The sequence below is a fragment of the Tinamus guttatus genome, unplaced genomic scaffold, assembly GCF_059628265.1.
Source record: "Tinamus guttatus ecotype Peru unplaced genomic scaffold, ASM5962826v1 Tinamus_guttatus_pri_ptg000208l, whole genome shotgun sequence".
Lineage (NCBI taxonomy): Eukaryota > Metazoa > Chordata > Aves > Tinamiformes > Tinamidae > Tinamus > Tinamus guttatus.
Window position 1 is genome coordinate 5,291,327 of NW_028288742.1, and position 21,071 is coordinate 5,312,397.

Here is a 21,071-nt window from a genome sequence, read left to right on the forward strand (position 1 = left end):
AGCTACATTGAATAGCAATATTACACTTTTTTTGTACAGACAAAATGATGACAGGTAATTACAAAGAAAAATATGAATGTCCACAGATTCCATAACATAACGTGCATATCTTGCTCTCAGCTTTGTACTAAAAAAAAAACAAACATGGAAGGATTAACTTGTACAGAACTAAGCAATTAAAATAATCAAGTTCCATGTTCCATACATAGTCAGACCAGATGCAAGGCATGAGGCAAATCCCTGCAAATCTATCATATCTAGACGTATGTATTCCCAGGTGAGCTTAAAAAATACATAGTCTAAAATTGCCCAGTATTGGTAGATTAAATTTATTGAGCCGTACTGTCCATTGTATATGCCAAGTATTTCAAAAACACTCTTTCTTATCTGTTAAGGCAGTTGTTTGTGCATCCTATGTTGTAATTAAACATAAAAGTAACAGTAACAGCTTTCACTCCTTATTTCTCTCTCTGTCATTCTCCTGATATTTCTCCTTAGTAAAGAATAGAAAGCAAAACTTGGTGCAAAATAATTAAAAAGAAGTTTTAAAATAAATAGCTGGCAGAATAAACAGTTTCTTTTGGGGGAGAAATAGAAAATTCAAATAGCCTACCTCTCTGATAAGGGTAATGTACATTTGTGCTCAGTAAGTGGATTTGTCCTGAGGCTTCAGTCATTGAGAGTGTGTAATATTGAAATCCACATCCTAAATACTGGCAGTAAATAACTTCAGACTCATTATTTGTCCAGGACAGGAAGCTTATTATTTTGAGTCAGTTATGCCCTTGTGTGATTAGCTACCTTCTTTGTTTTACCAAACCACTTTAGGTGAGTATTTGAGTGCAACAAAAATGGCAGTAATTTAGGAGATGCTCTAGATAGCCTGGTATACTGTTTGGCTCTTAAACTTAATTTGCTTAAAATAGAAAGGAAATATTACATCAGACACTTAAGAATCCAGTTATCTTCTACTTACGACCTTGACCTTTTTTGTGTTAATTTTGAGAACTAAATGCTTTAGATTTAATTTGGGACTGTTGGACTCATTTCCTCTGGTTTGCTTTCCTCCCCACCCAGTTGTAAGCACTATTATAAAGAAACTCAAGCTTTTTTCTGACAACAGAAGCTAATGTTTGTTTCTTAATTAGTTGGGTATGTTGCTTTTCAAGTGATAAATACCTGTAGGGATGTGTGGCCTGATGTAACAGATATATTTATGGTAAGAATCTACTACTTAGATTATTTATTTTTTTAAAGACAGGTAGTTGGCACTCCTAAACTCCTGCACGGTATCTGGCCTGAACATACATGTTCATGGTTCCAGCATCCTGCTTGATAACTTTGGCTCCAGCTTACTTCTCTGCAGAGCTGTCAATACCTGCCTATGTTGTAAAGGTTTGTCACACAATCTGGAGCCAGGGAAAAGCAAGAGGTCTTTTTGTTAGTTCAGCCCTCGTTTCCAGCTGCTACTTTTACAGAGGTGCCTTATGGAGTTTTCACATTCTGGCTTGCTTGCCATCAAAATGTGTCTGTAGGTGAAAACCAGCACATTAGTTTAAAGAAGTAATCTCCTCTGAAGAACTTTGATATTTAGGGAAGAGATTTAAAGAAAGTTACTAATTAGTTCACCTAAGGATAGAGTAGTAGTGGGAGTGGGGTAGAATAAACCACCAAAATATCACAAAGGAAAATACCTTGGAAATACTGTATAAACAGCTTTCCAGTTTCCACCATTTAAAGGAGCAAATAAGAAGCAGCTTTAGTTCGTAGGCCATAGAGTTAAAGACTGAATAATATCACAGATGGAAAGGTAGGCAATACAGACAAGTATAACTTAAGTAAATGCTCAGTCCAGCTTTCTAAAGTAGGATGAATAAAAAGTGTTTTTAAAAATCCATTTTTATGGACTAGGAATAGCGTAGAAAAGTTATTTAGATTTGTGAATTTAGCTAAATCAGTTTAATGCTGAATACTTAATGTTAGTATCTTTGTATATTCAGTATCAATAATGATGATTGATTTTTATTATAAAATTTACTAACCCTATAGAATTAATTTAAATTTAAATCAGTGTAGTAGCAGTGTGTGTTTTGGTGCTTTAAGTTTAAAGATCATCAGATTCATAATCTGGTGAAAATCACTGGCCAAATGCCTTAAATGCCTTGATCAAGAGCATGTTGAAGAGGTGAGCCGGGCCTCAACAGCCGTAGGCTGTCATGCGCGTGCAAAAACATGTTTTCTTATTTAGTGCAATACCTAGTTGATTCACAGCTCAGAAATGCCTTGGATGCTGATAAAACAAGAACACATGTTTTTCTTGATTGGTCTATAAAATCAGGTGTGAAAAGTTGAGATCTTAATACTTACAACAGTGTAATCACAACCCATGCATTTCTAAGTTATCTACAAGAAAAGAGCAAGTTGCAAAGGCTTTTGTAACACTTTTGTAACAAGCATATAGTTTTATTTGATTAATGTGTTAATGAGTATTTGCTGCTTTTGCTGATGGTATTGCAATTGGTATCTAACAGAATTTAAATCTATCTTAAAAAATCTAAAAGACAAATAATGAACATATTTTTTCTTAAGGGTGGTATTAAGGGTATATATGGTATTCATCTTTAACACATAAATTTTAAACAAGGGAATTTTATACTAAAGAAACAGTTGTTTTAAAATATGTCTACACTGGATCTTTCTGTTTAAAAAGTGAATAGCTAGAAACAAGTTATCTGTAAATGCAGGGCAGTGTGATTCTTGCCACTGATGAGAAATAATCTTTGAAGGAAATGGAATGAAAATCACAAATGCAAACAAAACAAGTAAATCAGAGGGTATCTATCATACTTAGTCTTAAAAGATTAATTTGTAATCTTATATGGAATTGATAGGACCTATCTACTGAAATGAAGCTTAGACTTATGAAAACAATTACTGAGGAATAAGTGCAATAAAAGTGAGGCAAATGGTACTGTAGGTATGTGAGGGTTTTTTACTTTTTTGTTTGTTTTAATATTTTGAGACAGATCCAGCATTGTTCTATGTGGGGTTTTTTGTTTTGTTTGCCTTTAGAAAGTATTTTAGTGCTACTTTAACCATTGCAGGAAATGAGAGGCTGAAGACTAGCTATAGTTTTTGAAGTCTTTAAAGTGAAAGACTGTGGAACAAGATGGTATAATACAACTTGAATTTATTGTCAAAGGAGACTCTCAGTAGAAAATCTGACAAAAACTTGGAGAAAAAAAAAACAATTACTTTAAAATATAAACTTAGGGGAATAAAAGTCCATCTATAGCCAAATTAAGGCAGAGTCTTATCTTACAGAGAATGTGTTAAACCTTTGAGTTCTTAAGCACCAGTCTGAAGTAAGACTTGGGTAGATGAGTTTCACCAACAAGACTGATGAAGCATAAGCCTCGCGGATTTATAGTCATTGACCCAGAGAGCATTGAGTCATAGTAAGTGGGATGTATGGATTTGCAAGAAAGGTAAATAAATTGGTAACAGAACTCTGTGAATTAGATTTAGAAACAGTGAAGAATAAGATAAAAGTTAGTATTCCATTCCTTTTTTCTCTTTTCTTTAGATAATTAATGATGGAAAAACTAGTTCTCATTTTTTTTCAGATTATTTAACACTTTTTGAATTTGAGAACAAATATGCAACTATCCATTCTTTGAAATTAGCTTGTAACTATGATGCTGTAGGAGGCAGTGATAACTGCTTGCTTTAATGAATGTTTCTACCTGGAGAAAATTTCCAATGTGCCAAAGATTCAGCACTCTAAGCTGTGCTATATGAAATAAATACATAAATAAAATCTAGTAACTGTATGTTGTTTCTACACCTCCAGAATTAGGAAATACAGTCTGTAAAGAATCAGTTGATTAGGAACGATTTTATTGGAGATGAACTTTGCAAAGTTTGTGGGCTGAATGTAGCTTTTGACTGAGCAGTTTGCTGGCCTAACTCAACTCATTTAGTACTTGTTCTGTTCTACTTATTTATGAATATAGTAATCTTTCTGGCTTTGGAAGTTTCCAAATCGATTTAAGGACCTTCAATTCAAATGATCATTTGGATCAGTATATGGAGAGTTATAGGATGATATGGTATTGGCTCTTTCCATTATTTCCATTCACTTTTGCAGTTATCCACTTTCTTCACAGTATTGCTTTCTAACTGTCTGAATATTATTTATAATAGCACTGGGCTTTTTCTGATAAGACTTGGAAGTTTTGACAGGTGGACAGTTGTTTTTGCAAGCTAGGTGACATAATGTGCCTGAACTAGATTTGGAATGGTGTAAATAATATTGTTTGTAGCTATCATATACATTTCTGTACTGTACCTGCCCATTTTTCCAGATTCAGATTTGTACAAACACTGAAGTTGCCTAGAAATAGAAACATATCGTAAATGATTCCACTACAGAACTCCACATCTTGTGCTTTAGTCCGTTTTTCCCTGTATAAAAATTTGTGCATGAAAAAGAAAAGAGCACCTACTAACATTGTAAGCTTAGACACTTAATTTTTAAAATGCCAAGTTATAGGGTAGTCTTAAAAGTTTTTCATGAGCTCTCAGCCTGCATCTTGCTGGGGTAATTCATGGTGTGAAATGTGCCTTCTGCACCTCGGTCTTCCCTACCGGGATGCAGGTGCAGAGCTGGGTGAGCTGCCAGGGCTCAGCAGCCTCAGAGCCTCCTTTCCTCACTGTCCCAGTAAAACACGGCAGCTGGAAAGATGCTGCTGCTGCTTCCTCTGCCTTTCAGCTGCTTCCCTCTCATCTGGGTTAGGGTTTCTGGAGTAAAAGGGGCAGCTGAGAGAAAGGCTGTTGTTGCTTCTGGGGGCAGTACAGGGTCTTCTAAAGGGCTTCAACAGACTCCAGCAAGAAACTGGTGCCGCTGGAGCTTATGACTCGTGGCCATAAGTAATTGGAAGGCTGTGTGTGTTGTCCTCATGGCTGCTTTGGTCCAGCTGCCACTGTTTTGTTGGGCAAGGATTTCAGTCTCAATATTATAAATCCATGGTGTGTTTAGTTGTTATACCACATCTACTCTGATCCTGCCTCTGTCACCCAACCTGTGTGTTTGAGAGGCCAGCAGAGACTGTAGAACTTGATGCTCAATGAATTTTTTTGTTTGTTTTTAAGTTGATTACATCTCAGATTGACTATTTTGAATACAAATATATTTTCCTTTAGATATTCTGACAGTGTCCTATACAGCCGTGTGATTCTGGGAGCATTGTGGTTCTACAGGTTCCTGCTCCTTGATAAAGGAGATCTGAATCCTTGGAGGAGCTTGGTGTGCTTCTCTTTGAATGTACTTCCAATCAGGCATACAATATTGAATGCATTTAGAATATTTTCATTTTGTATTTGAATTCAGAAGGATATTTTTCATGCAGTCGTTACTGAAGATGTTCTTCCCCCATGGTGATAAGCCGATTGATCACTGACAGAGAATGATAGGGGTTTTGTTTGTATTTTTTTTTTTTTTTCTCTAATATATAGAGAGCTTTCCAGGAACATGTGAAGAACTCGATTGGACATCTTTCAAGAAAATCTGTATATTGAAAACAGATTTCTTTGTATGTGACTACCTTTCTTTGGGACAGCTGAAGTTTGAACACTTTGCCCATGTGTCATATTTCTAATGTACTTACCATCATATACCGTTTGGTTGCTGGGTCAGGCTCAGCTACTGGAAGAATGTGTGTTTCTTGCCAAGTAATTTTTCAACAGAAACTACTGGATATCAGTCAAGGTTTCACTGTTTAGGGAAGCTATTTTCTGATCGTTTTTGATTTTTGACGAGGGCGAGGGGGAAGAGATTTACAACTGAATGAGAGTAGTTAAAAAAAAAAATGGCAATAGAGCATTCTGCTGGTTTAAAAAAAAAAAAAAACTTGGCCATTTCTAATGCAACAAAGGAGCTATTACTGCTTAGTTCAACTCAATATCTGTAGATTCAGCTTCCAGACATCTAGATAAGATTGGATATATTTTTTTCTTCTCCTTACAGGCATCTAAGGACAGTGTATACTGTTGGTAACATGAAAGAATTATGAACTTATAGTTCAAAACCTCACTGCATTACCTGAAGACATGTAATATAATAAGCATTTTGTTTCTGTATTGCAGTTTTTCCTCAAGATTTCAATTTGTGCAGCAGCATATCATCAAGTCTCCATCACAGGTGGATGAACACTGAAAACATTTAAATGTTTGCAGTTAATGACGTGGTCTTAACTCTTCCACCAGAGTTCATTGTTTTATTTTAAGTCTTGCTACTGAAAGTCTTTAGAAATAACCATTTCATTCCTAACTTCTTTCTAATGTGCATAAGCGTTTATTTTCAAGAGTTGTAGTTTAAGTTTTGCAATCAAATAATTTGGATGAGAATTTTTCTGCTTTTTATGGACAAATGACTTGCCATATTTCTATATTACTTATATATGGTTTATGATAAACAAAATGTGAAGTCTGCGGTAGGTAAATGCAAGTCTTAGAGCGATGGAAAAAATACAGTAGGCTTTCAGTAGATAATTATTCTTCAGTAGTATGTTCCTGTTTGAATATGGAGTAGACTAAATGTGTTGGCATTTTTTGAGAGTCATATATAAGCTAACAGTGAAATACTGCCTTTAAATGTTATTAAAGGGATCAACTTGACTGTCTCTTTCTGTTTGTGGCTTTGCTGAGGATGAATCAAGTTGCCCAAAGAATATACCTGTTGTGCATTAGAAAATACAACTGTTTGACATACACAAAATAATTTATCTTAATGCCTGATGTCAAGGAGGGGGGAAGATCATAGTACAAAGAAATAAAGGGTGCCTGGCATAAGATCAGTCAGATCCGTATCATAGATTACAAGCAAATTTCTTCTTTGCCAAAATATAGTCATAGCCCTCATGAAAAGAGTTTATTTGCTCATTCCTTTAGGTAAAAGGAATAGCAATAGGAGCCTTAAATGCATCGAATGTAAAGCATTTTAGAAAGAAATGTCCAGGTGTAATTAATCCTAGAGAGAATGCTGTATTTTAGACTGGTGTCAGGCACCAAACAACTAAATTAAACCCATATTAAAATACTAGTGAGGGCTGTCCTGGAAAAGCCTAACTTAGTTTCCTGAGCTGAGAGGAATGCCAAGTGGAGGAGCCCTGTCCCTGCTGGGTTCAGTGTCCCTCTGAGCCAGTCTCATGTGCTCAGGCTGAGCTTTCCTTAGGTCCTGCTAATAGGCACTTGAGAGAACGTATTTGTTAAGTGCTGACTATCAAGAAGGCAAAACAGTTGATGGCTTTAGGTGTTTATCCTGGAGGTGTGTTGGGGCATTTCTGCTTAACCACCATAGGATAGAGTGTGTGGAGAGGAAAAAAGAAACAAACGGGGGAGAGACAGGCAGAAGCCAAGCATTAGGTGGGAAAGAATAGAGGCAAATATATTGCAAACTGCTATGTGCAGAAATAACGCCAAATTAGTTGTGGTTTTCTTTCTTTTTTTTTTTTTTTTTTTTTTTTTTAAGAGAAACTTTGGAGAAACTTCTTGTGTGTATGACTTGACCCCTGGGCATTGGGTTTGTGCCCGTGTTAAAACTGTGACCATATACTTTGTCTGATCAGTGTGCGAGTGGTTGGGAGTACAGGGAGTCTTCACTATTGTTTTAGTCTGTTCTAATATTTATAGGAAAAAAGAATTTTACAAAATATACATTAGCTTTTCATTATTAAAATACATTTTTAAAGAAATGATCAAGTTAGGAAATCATATACCTTCCACATAAATCATTGCAAAATACACTATCTTTCTCTTTCAAATGTGTGAGAAAGATACGTTGTGCATTAGTAATGCAGCAGAACTTTAAATTTAAAATATTTAAGTATTTGCATATGGTTCTATCTGACTGAACAGTAACTGATGCTGAGTTTCTTGAGCTGTTTAAGTAGAGAAAGAAATGCAAGACAGTAGAGCGCAAGGCTTGAAACAAACCCTTTTAACCAAAGTTTAATGTCCACTTGTTATCATAAGGAGCTTGTGCTCTTGAGAGATGGACCCTCTTAACTGAAGAAGCCATAAAAGTAGGTTACTTAAATTACTGTAGGGTGGATGGTGCAGAATCCAGTTAAAGAAGGCCTCTTCCAGATCAAGGAGATTTCTGGTTCCAGTCTAGCATTAAAAACAAAAAAACGCACACACAGATGTGGAGACACATGTGCACGCATACACAGGAGCTGAGGAATCACAGCCTGCCATGTAAGAAGGTTACACTAGTTTGAGAAAATATGCACAGAACAGCTCTTGTTTACATCTGAGTTAAAGGCAGGCAACCTTTTTTCCAGCTGTTCATGTAAGGCTTCCTGAAACTGGGGGTGTTTCCTTGTGACTTACAAACAAACAAGCCAAAAAAAAAAAAAACCCAACGAAAACAAACAAACAACAAATTCTCAAATTCTAAACACCGAAATTATTTTAATGCATTTTCTAGTTCTAGAATTGCACTGCCCTAGTAGTTTCTCTACATAAAGTATCCTGGCAATCGTGTTTTAGATTGCCCATGTAACCATTTATTTGCTATACAAAGTAGGCAGACAGTGCTATGAAACACTTAAAATTTAATTTTAACAAATTTTAAGCTATCTGTTGACTAGTTCTTAGGGAGAAATGTGATGCCCTGTGTTCCAGTTCTTTCATGTGAAAGACCATGTGGAAGACTGATTGTATTTTCTCTATATTTTCCTTCTGCTTTCTAATGTGCATATTTTTGAAGCAATTTTCTAAAATGTTACACAGCAATTATTTGAAATACACTTTTTATTTTCAGTGTAGCATGCAGCCTTCATTAGTAATTCTGAATTTGTGTATTGCTGATTCCACTATTATAGAGCAAGGCTGAGATGCTGTCATAACTCATCCTAAGTTAACTTTGACTATAGGTGTTTTTTTTTTTTCTTTTCATTTTTTTTAAGCCTCAAGAATTATGTAGTACTTAGGTTATTTTAATATTGTTCCAGCAAAAGTAAACGTGTATTTAAAATCTGATTTTAAAGTTCTGTGAAGATTGCATTTGATTGAATGGATTAATTTAACAGTGACCCTCTGTAAGTTTTATGGAAGTGTCTGTAAATATTACAGGGTGCACCAGGACTTCTGATTGCATAAGCTTAAAAAAAATTCCACATATTGTTTGATAAGCACCAATCAGTAAAAACGTGTTTTCTGTGTGACAAAGTGTTGCGGTGAGGAACGCAGGAGCTTTTGGTGAAAAATATATGTTTGCCCATAATTATAAAATAAACATTTTGAATAAAGTACGAATGTTATAATTGTATAACCACAGTGTTATACGTGTAGTTGCTGATACCTGCTGAAACGAGATAGCAGATGCATTTTAACTACAGGTAAATTTTTATTTCTTATCCCCTGTGGTCTCCTTTATCCCAAGGGAAATTTGCTATGGCAAATCTCTTTGCAGGCAGCCAAACAATTCCAAGGGTGCCTGGGCACTTTGGTGCCTGACACGCGAGCCAAGACCACCCAGGCAGTCCCAAACCCCGTATCCACACGTCAACACTTAAAAGGTGTGTAGGTAGTATAAGTAGTGTAAGTAAAGACAGATGCCCAAAGTCAGCCGTTAATAAAAACCTGCATTGTTTATTTAATTTTTAAAACATTTGTTAATGCCATAGTGATGTATTGTTTCATCTGTGGAGGGGTTTTTTCCAAGACCTGCCTTCTCACTTTCTCTCTTAAGAATATAGTTTAATTTTTGCTGTATTTCTAGTATATTTTTGTTGCATGGGAGGTTTTAATAAAAAGTGTTCAGCAAGTAAAGCTCTAGATTGGAATTCTGGTTGAGCTCAGCAAGCAGTGCAGTAATGGGGGAAATTTGGGTTGGACTTGACATTGGGAAGAAAAGAGTAGGAGTCGTCCTTAAGGAGAGACAGGGGATTTCTCAGCTGGCTGGGTATTTGAAGAGTTCAATATTTGCCATTGGAACTCACAGTGGGAAGCTTCCTGTTTATGGTAGCTGCTAATATGCAGTTAACCCCCAAGCCTAAGTAAAAGGTGAACAGTGGATGAAGGATAAACCTAAAAGGTGAGGCAGCCAGTCCCCAAAAGCAGCAGAAAATGGATTAAACGAGTATTTGGGGAGGATTAATAACTTGTTTTCTCCTGTAATGGTTGATTATGTTGTTGGAGTCAGCACCAGAAGTGGAGCAGAGCAAGGGAAAGCATAGGGATGGATATCGAAGTTGTGACATTTTCACAATCTTTGCAATATGTTAAAATGAATTTGTGAGGCATCATGTGGCAAAGTTTAGGAAAGAACTGTGCCCAGAGGATGAAGCTTGATGTGTTTTAAATGAAGGAGGACAATGTTAAGGAGCCTGCAAAATTTGTTAAAGATTAGCTGACACCTGCTAAAGTCAACTTAGCTGCAGGGCACATGGCTGGCAGGAGACTCGCAGGAAGAAGCATGGAGCTGAGGGAGCAGCTGGAGTAGAACAACAGTAGAACAGTGAGCATGTCTTGGTTATAAAAAATGCAGAGGCAATGGAAAGAAGCAGAGGCAAGGTAAGGAAACTGCCGATATCTAGTTAGGCAGAGCATGGAGAGGTCAGGTTGACATGGGGGATTTTGAGAAGGAATGTTCATACCCGAGAAGGAAATGATGAGGGGGGGAAAAAAAGGCCAGAGAATTGCAACAGGTAGCCCTGAGTGTTTGGACTTTCCTTTTTAGGCCAGACTGACTTTTCCACTTGTTCTTCTCTATAAATCTGCCAGGGAAATAAAATGCAAGATGGGTAGTACATGCTGGACCATGGAAGGAGGGGGTAAGACTGAAATGTATGATAATATTGAATTTCCTGTGCTATGAATCAAGTTAACCTGTAGTAAATTTGAGCAAAATCTAAGTGAGGCATTTTGGAGTTTTTAGAGGAAAGCAAATGCCATGCAAGATAATGCCACAGTCAAGGGGTTGCCTAGGGGTAGGTGATAGGGAAGTCCTGTGGTTTATGGCTGTTGGGAGCTTTCAGGTAAAAAGGAGTCTTTGGTGGGTGGTTGCCCCAGAGCTAATAACTGGATATTGATTGGCAGGCTGAAAAGATCCTCTAGATTGAGACGTGAGAGAGGTTTTGGAAAGAATTGTCTTATCTTCCTGCTTACAAAGCCAAAGAGGGACATAAAATATACTGGGATACAACAAAGAGCATGAGGAGGCTAAGAAGGAGCAGAGAGGAGCATTGGTAACTGTGTGGTGAGTAATCTGGTAGTAAAGCAGTAAAAACTGTGCGTTTTGTTTTCAAGATGTTTTTTGTAAATAGTGAATTTCTTAATCTTTTGAAAAGAGAATGCTTTGTTTCATTTTGTTTTTTAGATTTTTTTTTCAGCCCTAAACAAGCTTTTATCAGGAGATGCTAATAATGTCAGGTTAAAAAACCTTGTGTGTAGCTGTAGTTTTAAATACTGAGGGACAATTATTTTTTGAGAAACTAAGTAAACAATTTAAACTGGAAGGAATATATTCAGAATAGAAACAATGTGAAGATGATTTGCCATTTGTTTATCTCGTGCAAAAAGCTAACTAAAAATAAATTCTAACAAAAGAGACAATGTCCTGATGGAATGGCTTCAGATGTAATTGGATGAATAGAAAATATAAAAGGGATGATTATAAGTACACAGAGAAGTTAAATAGGATTACGTTGCAAAGAAAACTTGATCTCAGAGACCAAAAACTATAGGGATTCTGAAAATACTAGCAGTGATAATGTAGTCTTTGCTTGTGATATAAAATTCCATCACAGTCATTATGTAGTTGATGTTTCCAGACTGGATTTGTCTATCTCTCTGCTGTTAATTTTGACACAGTAATTTGGTATCTGTGGCAGCTCAAGCCTTGGCAAGAGGGTCTCCTACATGGTTTGGACTAGGATCCATGAAGCTTAATTCTTTTTATATTATGCATTTACACAAAATCATAGATCATTTAGAGTTGCAAATTTTAGTTGGTTTGTACCATAGTCCTATTTAGGAACTTCTGAATCAGGAATTTGAGACTGTAGTTCTTTTGACTCTGATGCAAAGAGTCTTCTTTTTCAGAGAATGTCCAATATTCATATGTTTTACCTATGTTTTTACTTTTTACTAGAAATGGGGAAGAGTATAGTATTTACTTTGGGGGCAGAGAAAATTCAACTTGTTAATAGTCATGTTATCCTACAACATGTCACTTATATTAGACTTTTCTACATTATAAAGTAGATATGGCTACAGACTTTCCATTAAAATACCCTGCTTTTGATAAACATTTCTTTATACGCCAGATTTTCTTTAGAAACATGAGAAATTAAAAAAAAAATAAAAATAAGAAGACTAACCTTTTTAACTTAAATGTTTTGTAATTCCAATTTTTATAGGAAATATTTTGTAAAATTTTCTGTCTTTTTTCAGGCTTTTCAAAATTTTCCAATGTAATTTACTGTCATGTCTGATCTTTTGAAATGATTACCTGAGGAACTAGACAACTTTTCATTTATTTTTTATTTTACAGAATATAGAAAAGTGTGCTTCTGCATAGTGTTAGAACAGTTCAGCAGTATTAAAACCAAACATGATTTGTTTTATAGCTTGTAGTCAAGTAAGCTATCTAAATGTTATTTAAAAGATGTTATTTGAATCTGACACCTTTTGGACTGTTCACAACTGTACAAAGGAATGTGACTTTATTGGTCTGTCCCTTTCTTTACTATAAATACACATCAGCCATTTCTTGGGTAGGTGTCTGGGCAATCTCTGGGAACAAGTCTCCGGAGATAATTTTAGAAGAGAATGTGAATAAGATTAAATGCTTTGTATATGGTTTTTTTAAATGAGGAGGCTGAGCATGAATTTAAAAGATTAAGTTATTGTTACCTGCTTTTTTGTTATTTTATTATTATTATTAAAGGAATGAGGCACCCAATAAATCCCATTAAAATCAGTGGTAGTTTTAAATTGCTTGGCAGTTTAAAATCACATAATTGAGTTTTAATTATACACAAATGCTGTTAGCATTCTTAGTACAAATTAGGAAGATGACCAATAGTGCATTTAGAGTGAGGACTGCAGAAAGAGAGCATATCCGAGTTTTCCTTTCGTTCAGAAATCTTTGTATTTTCTGCATTCATCTCCCATGCTGAGAAAATACCAGGAAACTATCCAGCTCTCTCTAAGTCTTTGACTGAATTATATGAGAGGCTTGGATAGACGAGTCATGAGAAGGCAATTAATTCAATACTCCATAGTTAATATTAAATTAATGTCTTTAGTATTTAATTTCATTAATATTCCTTTTTTATATTTTTATATGTGCAGTTTTAGTGATGATTAGTACTTAGAGAATTTTCTTGTTTTCTGAATTACTTTTTGGGTGTTGCTACTGACACCTCATTATTTCTCCTGCTGTTGAGTTTACCTTTTAAGTAATTTGACAGTGGATTTACAGAGCAAAAATTAGTGCTGCACTTCTACTATGCAAAAGCTGTTACTCTGCTGCAAAGGGTTTCAAAATAGTTCAACAGTTTCAGACCATCCAGTTACCTAAAACAAACAAACAAAAAGCCTGAATTGAATTGTATTCCTTGTCACAACAATTTATTCTGTATTAGAACCGTGTTTCTCAAAGCATGACTGAGAGCATTGTGTGTCTTATTTTTTATATAAGAAATTTCATATTTAAAGCACATCAGTGTTACCATTGTCAGGAAAAGCTATTTTAAAGAATTGAAATGCATTAGATAAACCACTTGGACACATTTTTACTCTTCAGTCTTTTCTCTTAAGAGATTTTGAGATGCTCCAGTATTTGGTTTGCATTTAAAGTTTGGTTCTTAGTCCTGTTTTGTGCACTTTGAAGCTTTAATATCTTAAAGGTCTTTATTATTAGCTCTAAAAAAGAGCTGTTGCATGAATGTTTGTAAAATTTTCTTACGTGAGGGTATTTTCATTTTATTAGAAAAACAACTGTAGCGTATTACATTTTAAGCTTGCTGTCGTCATGCTAACTTTGATACAACTTCTGTGTTATGTCAAGAATACCCAGGTCCTGATCACTGTTGTTTTTGGTTTTTCCCCACTCCCCAACTAAATCTCTTTGCATTTGCAGGCACTTGCAGACCAGTTTGAAGATATGACCACTTCAGTATCAGAACGCATGAAGATTTTCTACTGCTGTCAGGTGCCACCACGTTGGGCCATACAGGTGTGAAGCGACTCCATGTGACGCTTTAAGAGTCCATGTTTCTCCCTAATTTTCTTGCTGACTCCTAAGCTGAGATAGTGTGATAGTGTGATACGGAAAGATATTTCTTTCTGGAAAGAAATCAAATTCTGCAGAGTGTTTGGCTTTCAGAAGTCATGTTCTATCATACATAGAAATAATTTTCTATAGTGTAGTTCTTCTTTATTTTCCTTTTTCCTTCATTAAGAAATGGACAAAATCTTTTAAACTTCTAACATGCCTCCTGTAAAAATAATCCTGCCATTATCTTGCTCTTTATTACTCTTAGTTTTATTGCTTGCATTTTTCTCCTTTATTAAATGAATGTTTACTGCAAGCCACTTTCAGGATGTGTATCAAGGTCAAAGCAACCATGTCCAGGAGTCAAAAATACATTTGAACTACAAGAACTCCTGGAGCTGTGACTTCTTTTTATATTTTTCTAGACATATGCCTTTTCAATAGTGTAGACAGGATACTTTTTCCCAAACTATACTGTTTATCTTGAACATAAACTTTCTACAATAAAAATCCACACATTGCAGGCTTATCTGATGGTGATGTATTTAACAACCAACTTAAGAAAACAGTTTACATTAGATACCTCCATGGTGTGCATGCTGTTTACTTTTAATGTTGTTTTATTCCTTTCTGATATCTAAACTTAGTGCATATTGCTTTAACAAGCATAATTTCTTCTAGCATTTTCAAATTATTCTGCACAATCTTTCAACAGGCACTTGCAATAAAACTAGCAGATGTGGTTTTCATTTCCAGTTGTCAGAGTGGCACTCTTCAATCCATGCCAATTTTCCAGGTCAAAGATAGAAATGCTAAAAAAGAGATTTATAGTGGAAGATGGCTGCAGTCATCTAGTTATAGTAATAAAGAGGTGTTACCTATACAAATTTTACCAAATTTAACTCTGAGCAAGTTTAGTAAATGTGATTTAATTCCAGATGGTGGAAATTTTTTTCTAAGCAATTAATATCAAGCTAACAAATAATTACTTTGTTACAGACCTTCACAGATTTTATTATGTATATTTGTGCAAGAACTGTTGCCAACTTAATTTTATGATTACTGGATCTCTTTCAGTTATGGTCACTCCTCACTCCATGTAACAGATACTGAACCCAAGCCTATAAAGAGCACAAAATTATTGGCAAGGTTCACAGTATGGATATCAAAGCATGACTGGTGGCCCTCTTATGCAGTATGCTCCAACTCCTCTTGCAAACCAAATAGTGTGTTTCTCACGTGGAGAAATGATAAACTTATTTACTTCAAGGTTGAAAAACTGTGTGTGATTTTAATCTCTCTCAAAAATCAAAAAAACAAAAGACCAAAGACAATTTTTCAAAGTCATGAAAACATACGTTGTTTGTGTTTATATAGAAAGAATCACTCATTTATTTTTACAAGTTTGCTGAAATAATAGACTGAATTTGAAATAACAAAGCGATTGGCTTATCTATGAGGAAAACTCAGCAAAGAAGTTGAGTGTGCGCTCAGCTCCAACACCGATTTTCCTAAAAGCTAACATCCCTTGGTGGCAGTGACTGTTTAGGACAGTAGTTATTTACCCTTGACAGGGGTTACTTAGCAAAATCATATCGTTAATGACCTCGTGCGGGTGTGATGTATCTCTTCAGGTTCAGATTGCTACAGCGAAGTGTTACCAGAAGAGAGGTGAATGCCTTCAGCTTCTGTTTCCCGCCCTCATATTTTTCAGCATAGCGCAAGTACTCCTTTCCAGCCATGCAGGCCACATGCCTGAGTACAGGATTGGCAGTTCAACTCATCCTTCCCCTTTGCTTACCTCTGTACTCCACTGCAAACTAGATCAAAGAAGTTAAGGCATTGGCGTAAACTGGATCTGATGATTTATTGGAGATATATGTGTATTTTTGAGGCTCCAACCTGAGATTTAAGTAGAATAATTTCTTATTCTCTGTGCTTCTTGGAGATGTCAGAGTGACCCTAGTGCCTTTTAAAATAAACATATTTATATATAAATTATTGTATGCACCTAAATATTTTCAATTACCTCAAATTTCTTATCTTTCCAGCGTCAACTTGCAAGCTTGCTCTTTGAGCTGGGATGCACCAGCTCAGCCTTACAAATATTTGAAGAGCTGGAAATGTGGGAAGATGTAGTAATCTGCTATGAAAGAGCAGGACAGCACGGAAAGGTAAGAGAAACTGCTTTTCACAGCTGACATCCTGAGTCCCATCCTTGAAGTGGGACCTCAGATAGGAAGAACTGCCTGATTTGAGCTGTCGATTCACTTAGGACATTCAATTCTCTAGGACTACCATGAGGAAAGTTCTTAAAGAAAAAATGGGCACGTGACAAATGTGTCCATTGTTGTCTCTAGACTCTAAAAAAGATTTGAGATCATGAGCAAATGAAAGGGGAATAAATAACTTAAAAAGCAAGAAAGTACTTAATCATGATACATTAAAAAATATGAGAGAATGTCATGTCTAGATTCGGAGAGAAAATAGCAATAGTGATTCTTGAAAATATGGGGAAAATTAAATTAGAAACTGCAGATGTGCAGCCAGGTGTAGTGTGAGTGTTTCGAGAAGGCTGTAGCAGTTGAGATGGGGGGACAGTGAGGTTGTGGGTGAAGAATGTCTTGAATCTGGCTTCTTTTCTCCTTGATTTCAAACTGTATAACTGTAGTTTTTACAAACATGTTCAATAGAGTGTCATCAGTGATTGGTGTGTTTAATTGCTTAAAGTTAACATATTACTAAAATTACAGAATCCAACATTTAAGACAATAAAGGTCTCTTGAGATTGAAAGGCTTTTTATACTGTTCAGTCTGAGTTGAAGTTTTCCTCAAATTCTTCAGTATTTCTTTAGTGCTGCTGAAGCTACATGTAACCCTCAGGCAAAAAAAACATTTAAAGCCATCATCAAATTCTATATGTAAATGGCAGAATTGTTTAAAAATGCTAGTAGCAGCCTGTAGCAGTTATCCTATTTTTGATTGTTTTGCTGTTACTGCTAGAGCTATTAGATCAGTGAAAAGAGGATTTTAGAAAATGCTACCTGTCAAACCTTGTGTTCAGTATTTCTATAGCTTTCAGAAGTGCTGCCTTTTAGACAATAGTACTTTTCTGATATCGTAACGTCATTATATTATTAATGTGTATATGCCTATAAGTACAAAGTCTGTGCTTATACTAAGCTAATTTTGCAGGACAGAGAGCTATAATTTCTATTAACAGGAAAAAAAAAAAACCCTAAAATTTCTCTGCATGCTTGCTCTAATTATCATACACCGATGCCTAGATTCAGCTTATTGTGAACTGACCGATGGGTTTCACTGCCAAGCTCTGTGCCACATTATGCATGCCCTGGGGTTGGTATGCTAATATCAGGATCCTTTCAGTACAGTAGAGAACGAGGGGTCAGTATTTTCCATTTCCTGGAAATACATTCTCTCCTAGTTACATTCACAAACCGCCCTCAGGGAGTTATGAAAATGGCACTCGGAGAATAGGACAGGATATCTGACGCAGGAAACGGGTTAGAAATGCGTTTAGAATGAGTGCTTGTGCACTGCTTTAAAAAACAGAAATGCTCTGTAAGTACTAAATAACAGTAGTGCTGAGGCAAAGTTAGCTTTGAATCAAAAAAGCTGAAAAATTAGAAACATTTGTCTGCATGCTAAGAGGAGTATTTGTGCTCCTTATCAGAAAGCTTTCATAGTCTGTACTGTTCGTATTCATGAAAAATGTTTTAATGTTTAGCTTTACATTTAGCTTTTGGTTACATTAAACATTTAGCTTTAGCAAAAATATTTAGCTTTTAAACATGGTAGTTATTCTTTTGAAGCCTGTGAAAATCTACAAGTGCAGTATGTTGCTCAGTAAACATTGACCTTAGCATATATGTGCCTAAAAACAGTTTTAGTAGTTCTGCATGTCTTACAGTGATAACAGCTTTATATGAAAAAGAGTAATTTTAAAACAGAAGGAAAAAAACACTAATAAAACAGCCAGATATTCATTGAAATATTCATTGTTAAAGAAACAAAACATGTAGATATGGCTATGAAAAGCTCCATGATGGGAAAATACATACTTCTCTCAATTGTAATAAAGGATATACAGCAGTATAAATTTTGCTGAGTACGCTGTCACTAATATTTAATAGGCTTGTTTGTGGATCTTTTCCTGTTATTGGCTATGATTCTATATTTATTACTTCATAAGCTGACTGTAAGTAGTATAAACTGGTATGATAATGTGAGCCTAGGAAAGAGGAACAGTGCTAAGCAATGAGTGAAGCAGAGCACAGAAAAAAAAAAAAGGAGAGAAGGAAAAAAGGCATTATAAAATCATTATGTTGACAGTCTCTTTATCCTTGTCATTAGTGTTATACTTTTTGTATTCCTCAAGCAGATTAGTTGAAAAGCAGGCATTAATCTCCATGTATATAGTGAAAACTGGTGTGGAAAAAGTCAGATTCTCTACTGTGTCCCTCTCTCATTTCCTTTTAACTGTGAGTGAGCCCCAGAGATCTTCACAGAATTATTGGCAACAAACAGCTGTATTAGATTTAAGGCTTAAAAGGTCTCTCAACCTGAAGTAGAAAAATATTGCCTGAAATAAGAAAATATAATTAAAATGACTTTATTTTGCTGGAGAGAGAGAGGGAGAAAAAAATCATGTACTGGAATGAAGAATTTTCAGTTCTCCCAGTGGAAGTGAGCACTTTCTCCCTCACAGGCGCTTTAGAGCACTGTAGAGCTGTTGACCGTTGCCGGATTCATGAGAGTTGCCTTTTAGCATCAGCCTGTTTGCTGTCCTGCAACTCTGTTTTCAGCTCCGTGTCTATCCCCATGATCCTGTTAGCATAGGGAAAGCAGCACTGTATATAGGTTTTAGACGAGCATCCCCAGGAGCCCACCTTCTGCAGCATTATTTCCCTTGTCATGACAAGATAAACTTATGACTGAAAATATCCACAACTGTCTCAGAATATTTGAGCAAGGAAGCACAATTATAAGACCAACTCAGAAACTTAGCTTTAAAATCAGGAAATGCTTCCCAGGAACACAGTCAAGTATTGTGCTATACTGCTTAGCACATGAGAATTCAAAAACTTCAATGCTTTCCACTGCATTTTGAAAGCAGGTAAATGTTCCCTATGTGTAGCTACTAAAGTTAGAGGGGAGAGTAAATGACTTGCCCAAGGTCATACATGAAATTATAGAGAAAAGGAGATTTCAATTTAAGAGTCTCCTTTTCTCACTACCTCTTTCCATGATTATCAGTTCTCCTTCATGCCACTTCTATGGTAGTCTAGGAAATGCTGTCCAAACAGAAAAGATGAAAGTGTTTTAAGAAATACCCTTAAGTAGCAGAGAATTGAATTATTATATAATAGAGTGGGTAGATCATTGTAATACGAGGCTTGTATAGATGCTCTTATAAAACAGGTGAAATTTAAGGCTGGAAACACATGGATGTTGCAGGCAAGTGAATGTTCAAGGTTGGGAAGGCAAATGTAGGAAGAATCTTAAACTTGATTTCCATCCATGTCAGCGTAGACCCTTGTGAGAATCCGTGTTATAATCGTGCTTGTTCTGATCAGCAAGAATTGTATAATTTCTTTTTTATATAACTTTTTATTGATTCTTTTACTATCAAGTCTTGTTTAATTTAGATAAACAATGCCATTAATAATTAAGATCTCTTTAAAGGGTGACTAATATATCCCTAATGGTCATATTAATAATCCCTGATACCTTTTATATAAACTTTATCAACTGATTGGAGAATATTTCTTGATAGAGTTCTGTTTTCAAGATAAGATTTGCCCCTTTGCAAAGTTCTTACTAAAGACTATGTGTATTTTTGAAAACAATCTGCTGTGAACTCAGAGAGGAATATTGCAGCAAAATGAGAAATCTTGTTTTAAAGTCCTGCCTGGTTTTGTAGAAGGCAGGTTTCAGGAATAATTTTTTGTTTGTTTTTGTCCCTAGTTATGATCCCTTGTATTAGCCTTTACAGATTTAAGTGATAAAACAGTTTGTAACGTGCCAGAGGGGTGATCAGATAGCTAATGAGTAGAAGAGTAAGTCAGATTTCTGCTTATTTAATTCTGTTTTATCTCTGTACAGAAATATTTATGTTGGCAATGGATCCTTGGAAACTTAGACCAGAACATGATGCTTTTATGCTCTTAAATATGAAATATTAGTGAATCGTCAGCTTTTTGGCCTAGTGCGTTATTACTGCTAGGCACTAGGATACGAGAGGGAGCTAAGCCTGGGAGGGCCCTATTCCAGAGGAGGTAAAGGAGCAGCACGCAGTGCACTCTTCACTGCTCTTTACACAGCAAAAGTTCACTCTTTTTCTTTGTTTGAAAGAGGAGAGGGGAAAAAAAAGGGGGGGAAAAAAGAAAAGAAGACAAAAAAAGCTTCCCCTTTGCCCAGTGTGATTACTGCGATCATAGAGTGTCAACTTCTTTCTGCTCAGGATCAATTCACTGAAAATATCTGTTGTTGGATTATGTCCCTTTAATCTGTCACAGCAATTGGAGGAGGCAGAGCAGGGGGGATGTCATCTTGCTGTGCCCTCTGCAAGGGCAGCCTCCCCACGAGGCTCTGCTGTCTAGAGCTTAGGCTCGGCGGACTCTGAATGCCTCAGACAACAGGCATTTCATATGTTTTAGAGGAACTGTTCCATAGCTGCTTTAAAAGCACTTTTTTGTGTTGTTTTCCTCATATTCTGCCTGTAATTTTCTTAAGTTGGTTTCACTTTTGCCAGCTAAAC

At 35.9% G+C, this 21,071-nt stretch overlaps 1 protein-coding gene across 1 annotated transcript in view; it reads left to right on the plus strand.

Annotated features, from left to right (window-relative positions):
• TTC27 (tetratricopeptide repeat domain 27) overlaps window positions 1–21,071 on the plus strand; it is a 114,381-nt gene that overhangs the window by 66,874 nt on the left and 26,436 nt on the right. Inside the window, exons 11-12 of the mRNA XM_088524196.1 lie at window positions 14,156–14,251; window positions 16,342–16,464. Of these exons, the coding sequence (XP_088380322.1) occupies window positions 14,156–14,251; window positions 16,342–16,464 (219 nt within the window). The remainder of the gene's footprint in view (window positions 1–14,155; window positions 14,252–16,341; window positions 16,465–21,071) is intronic.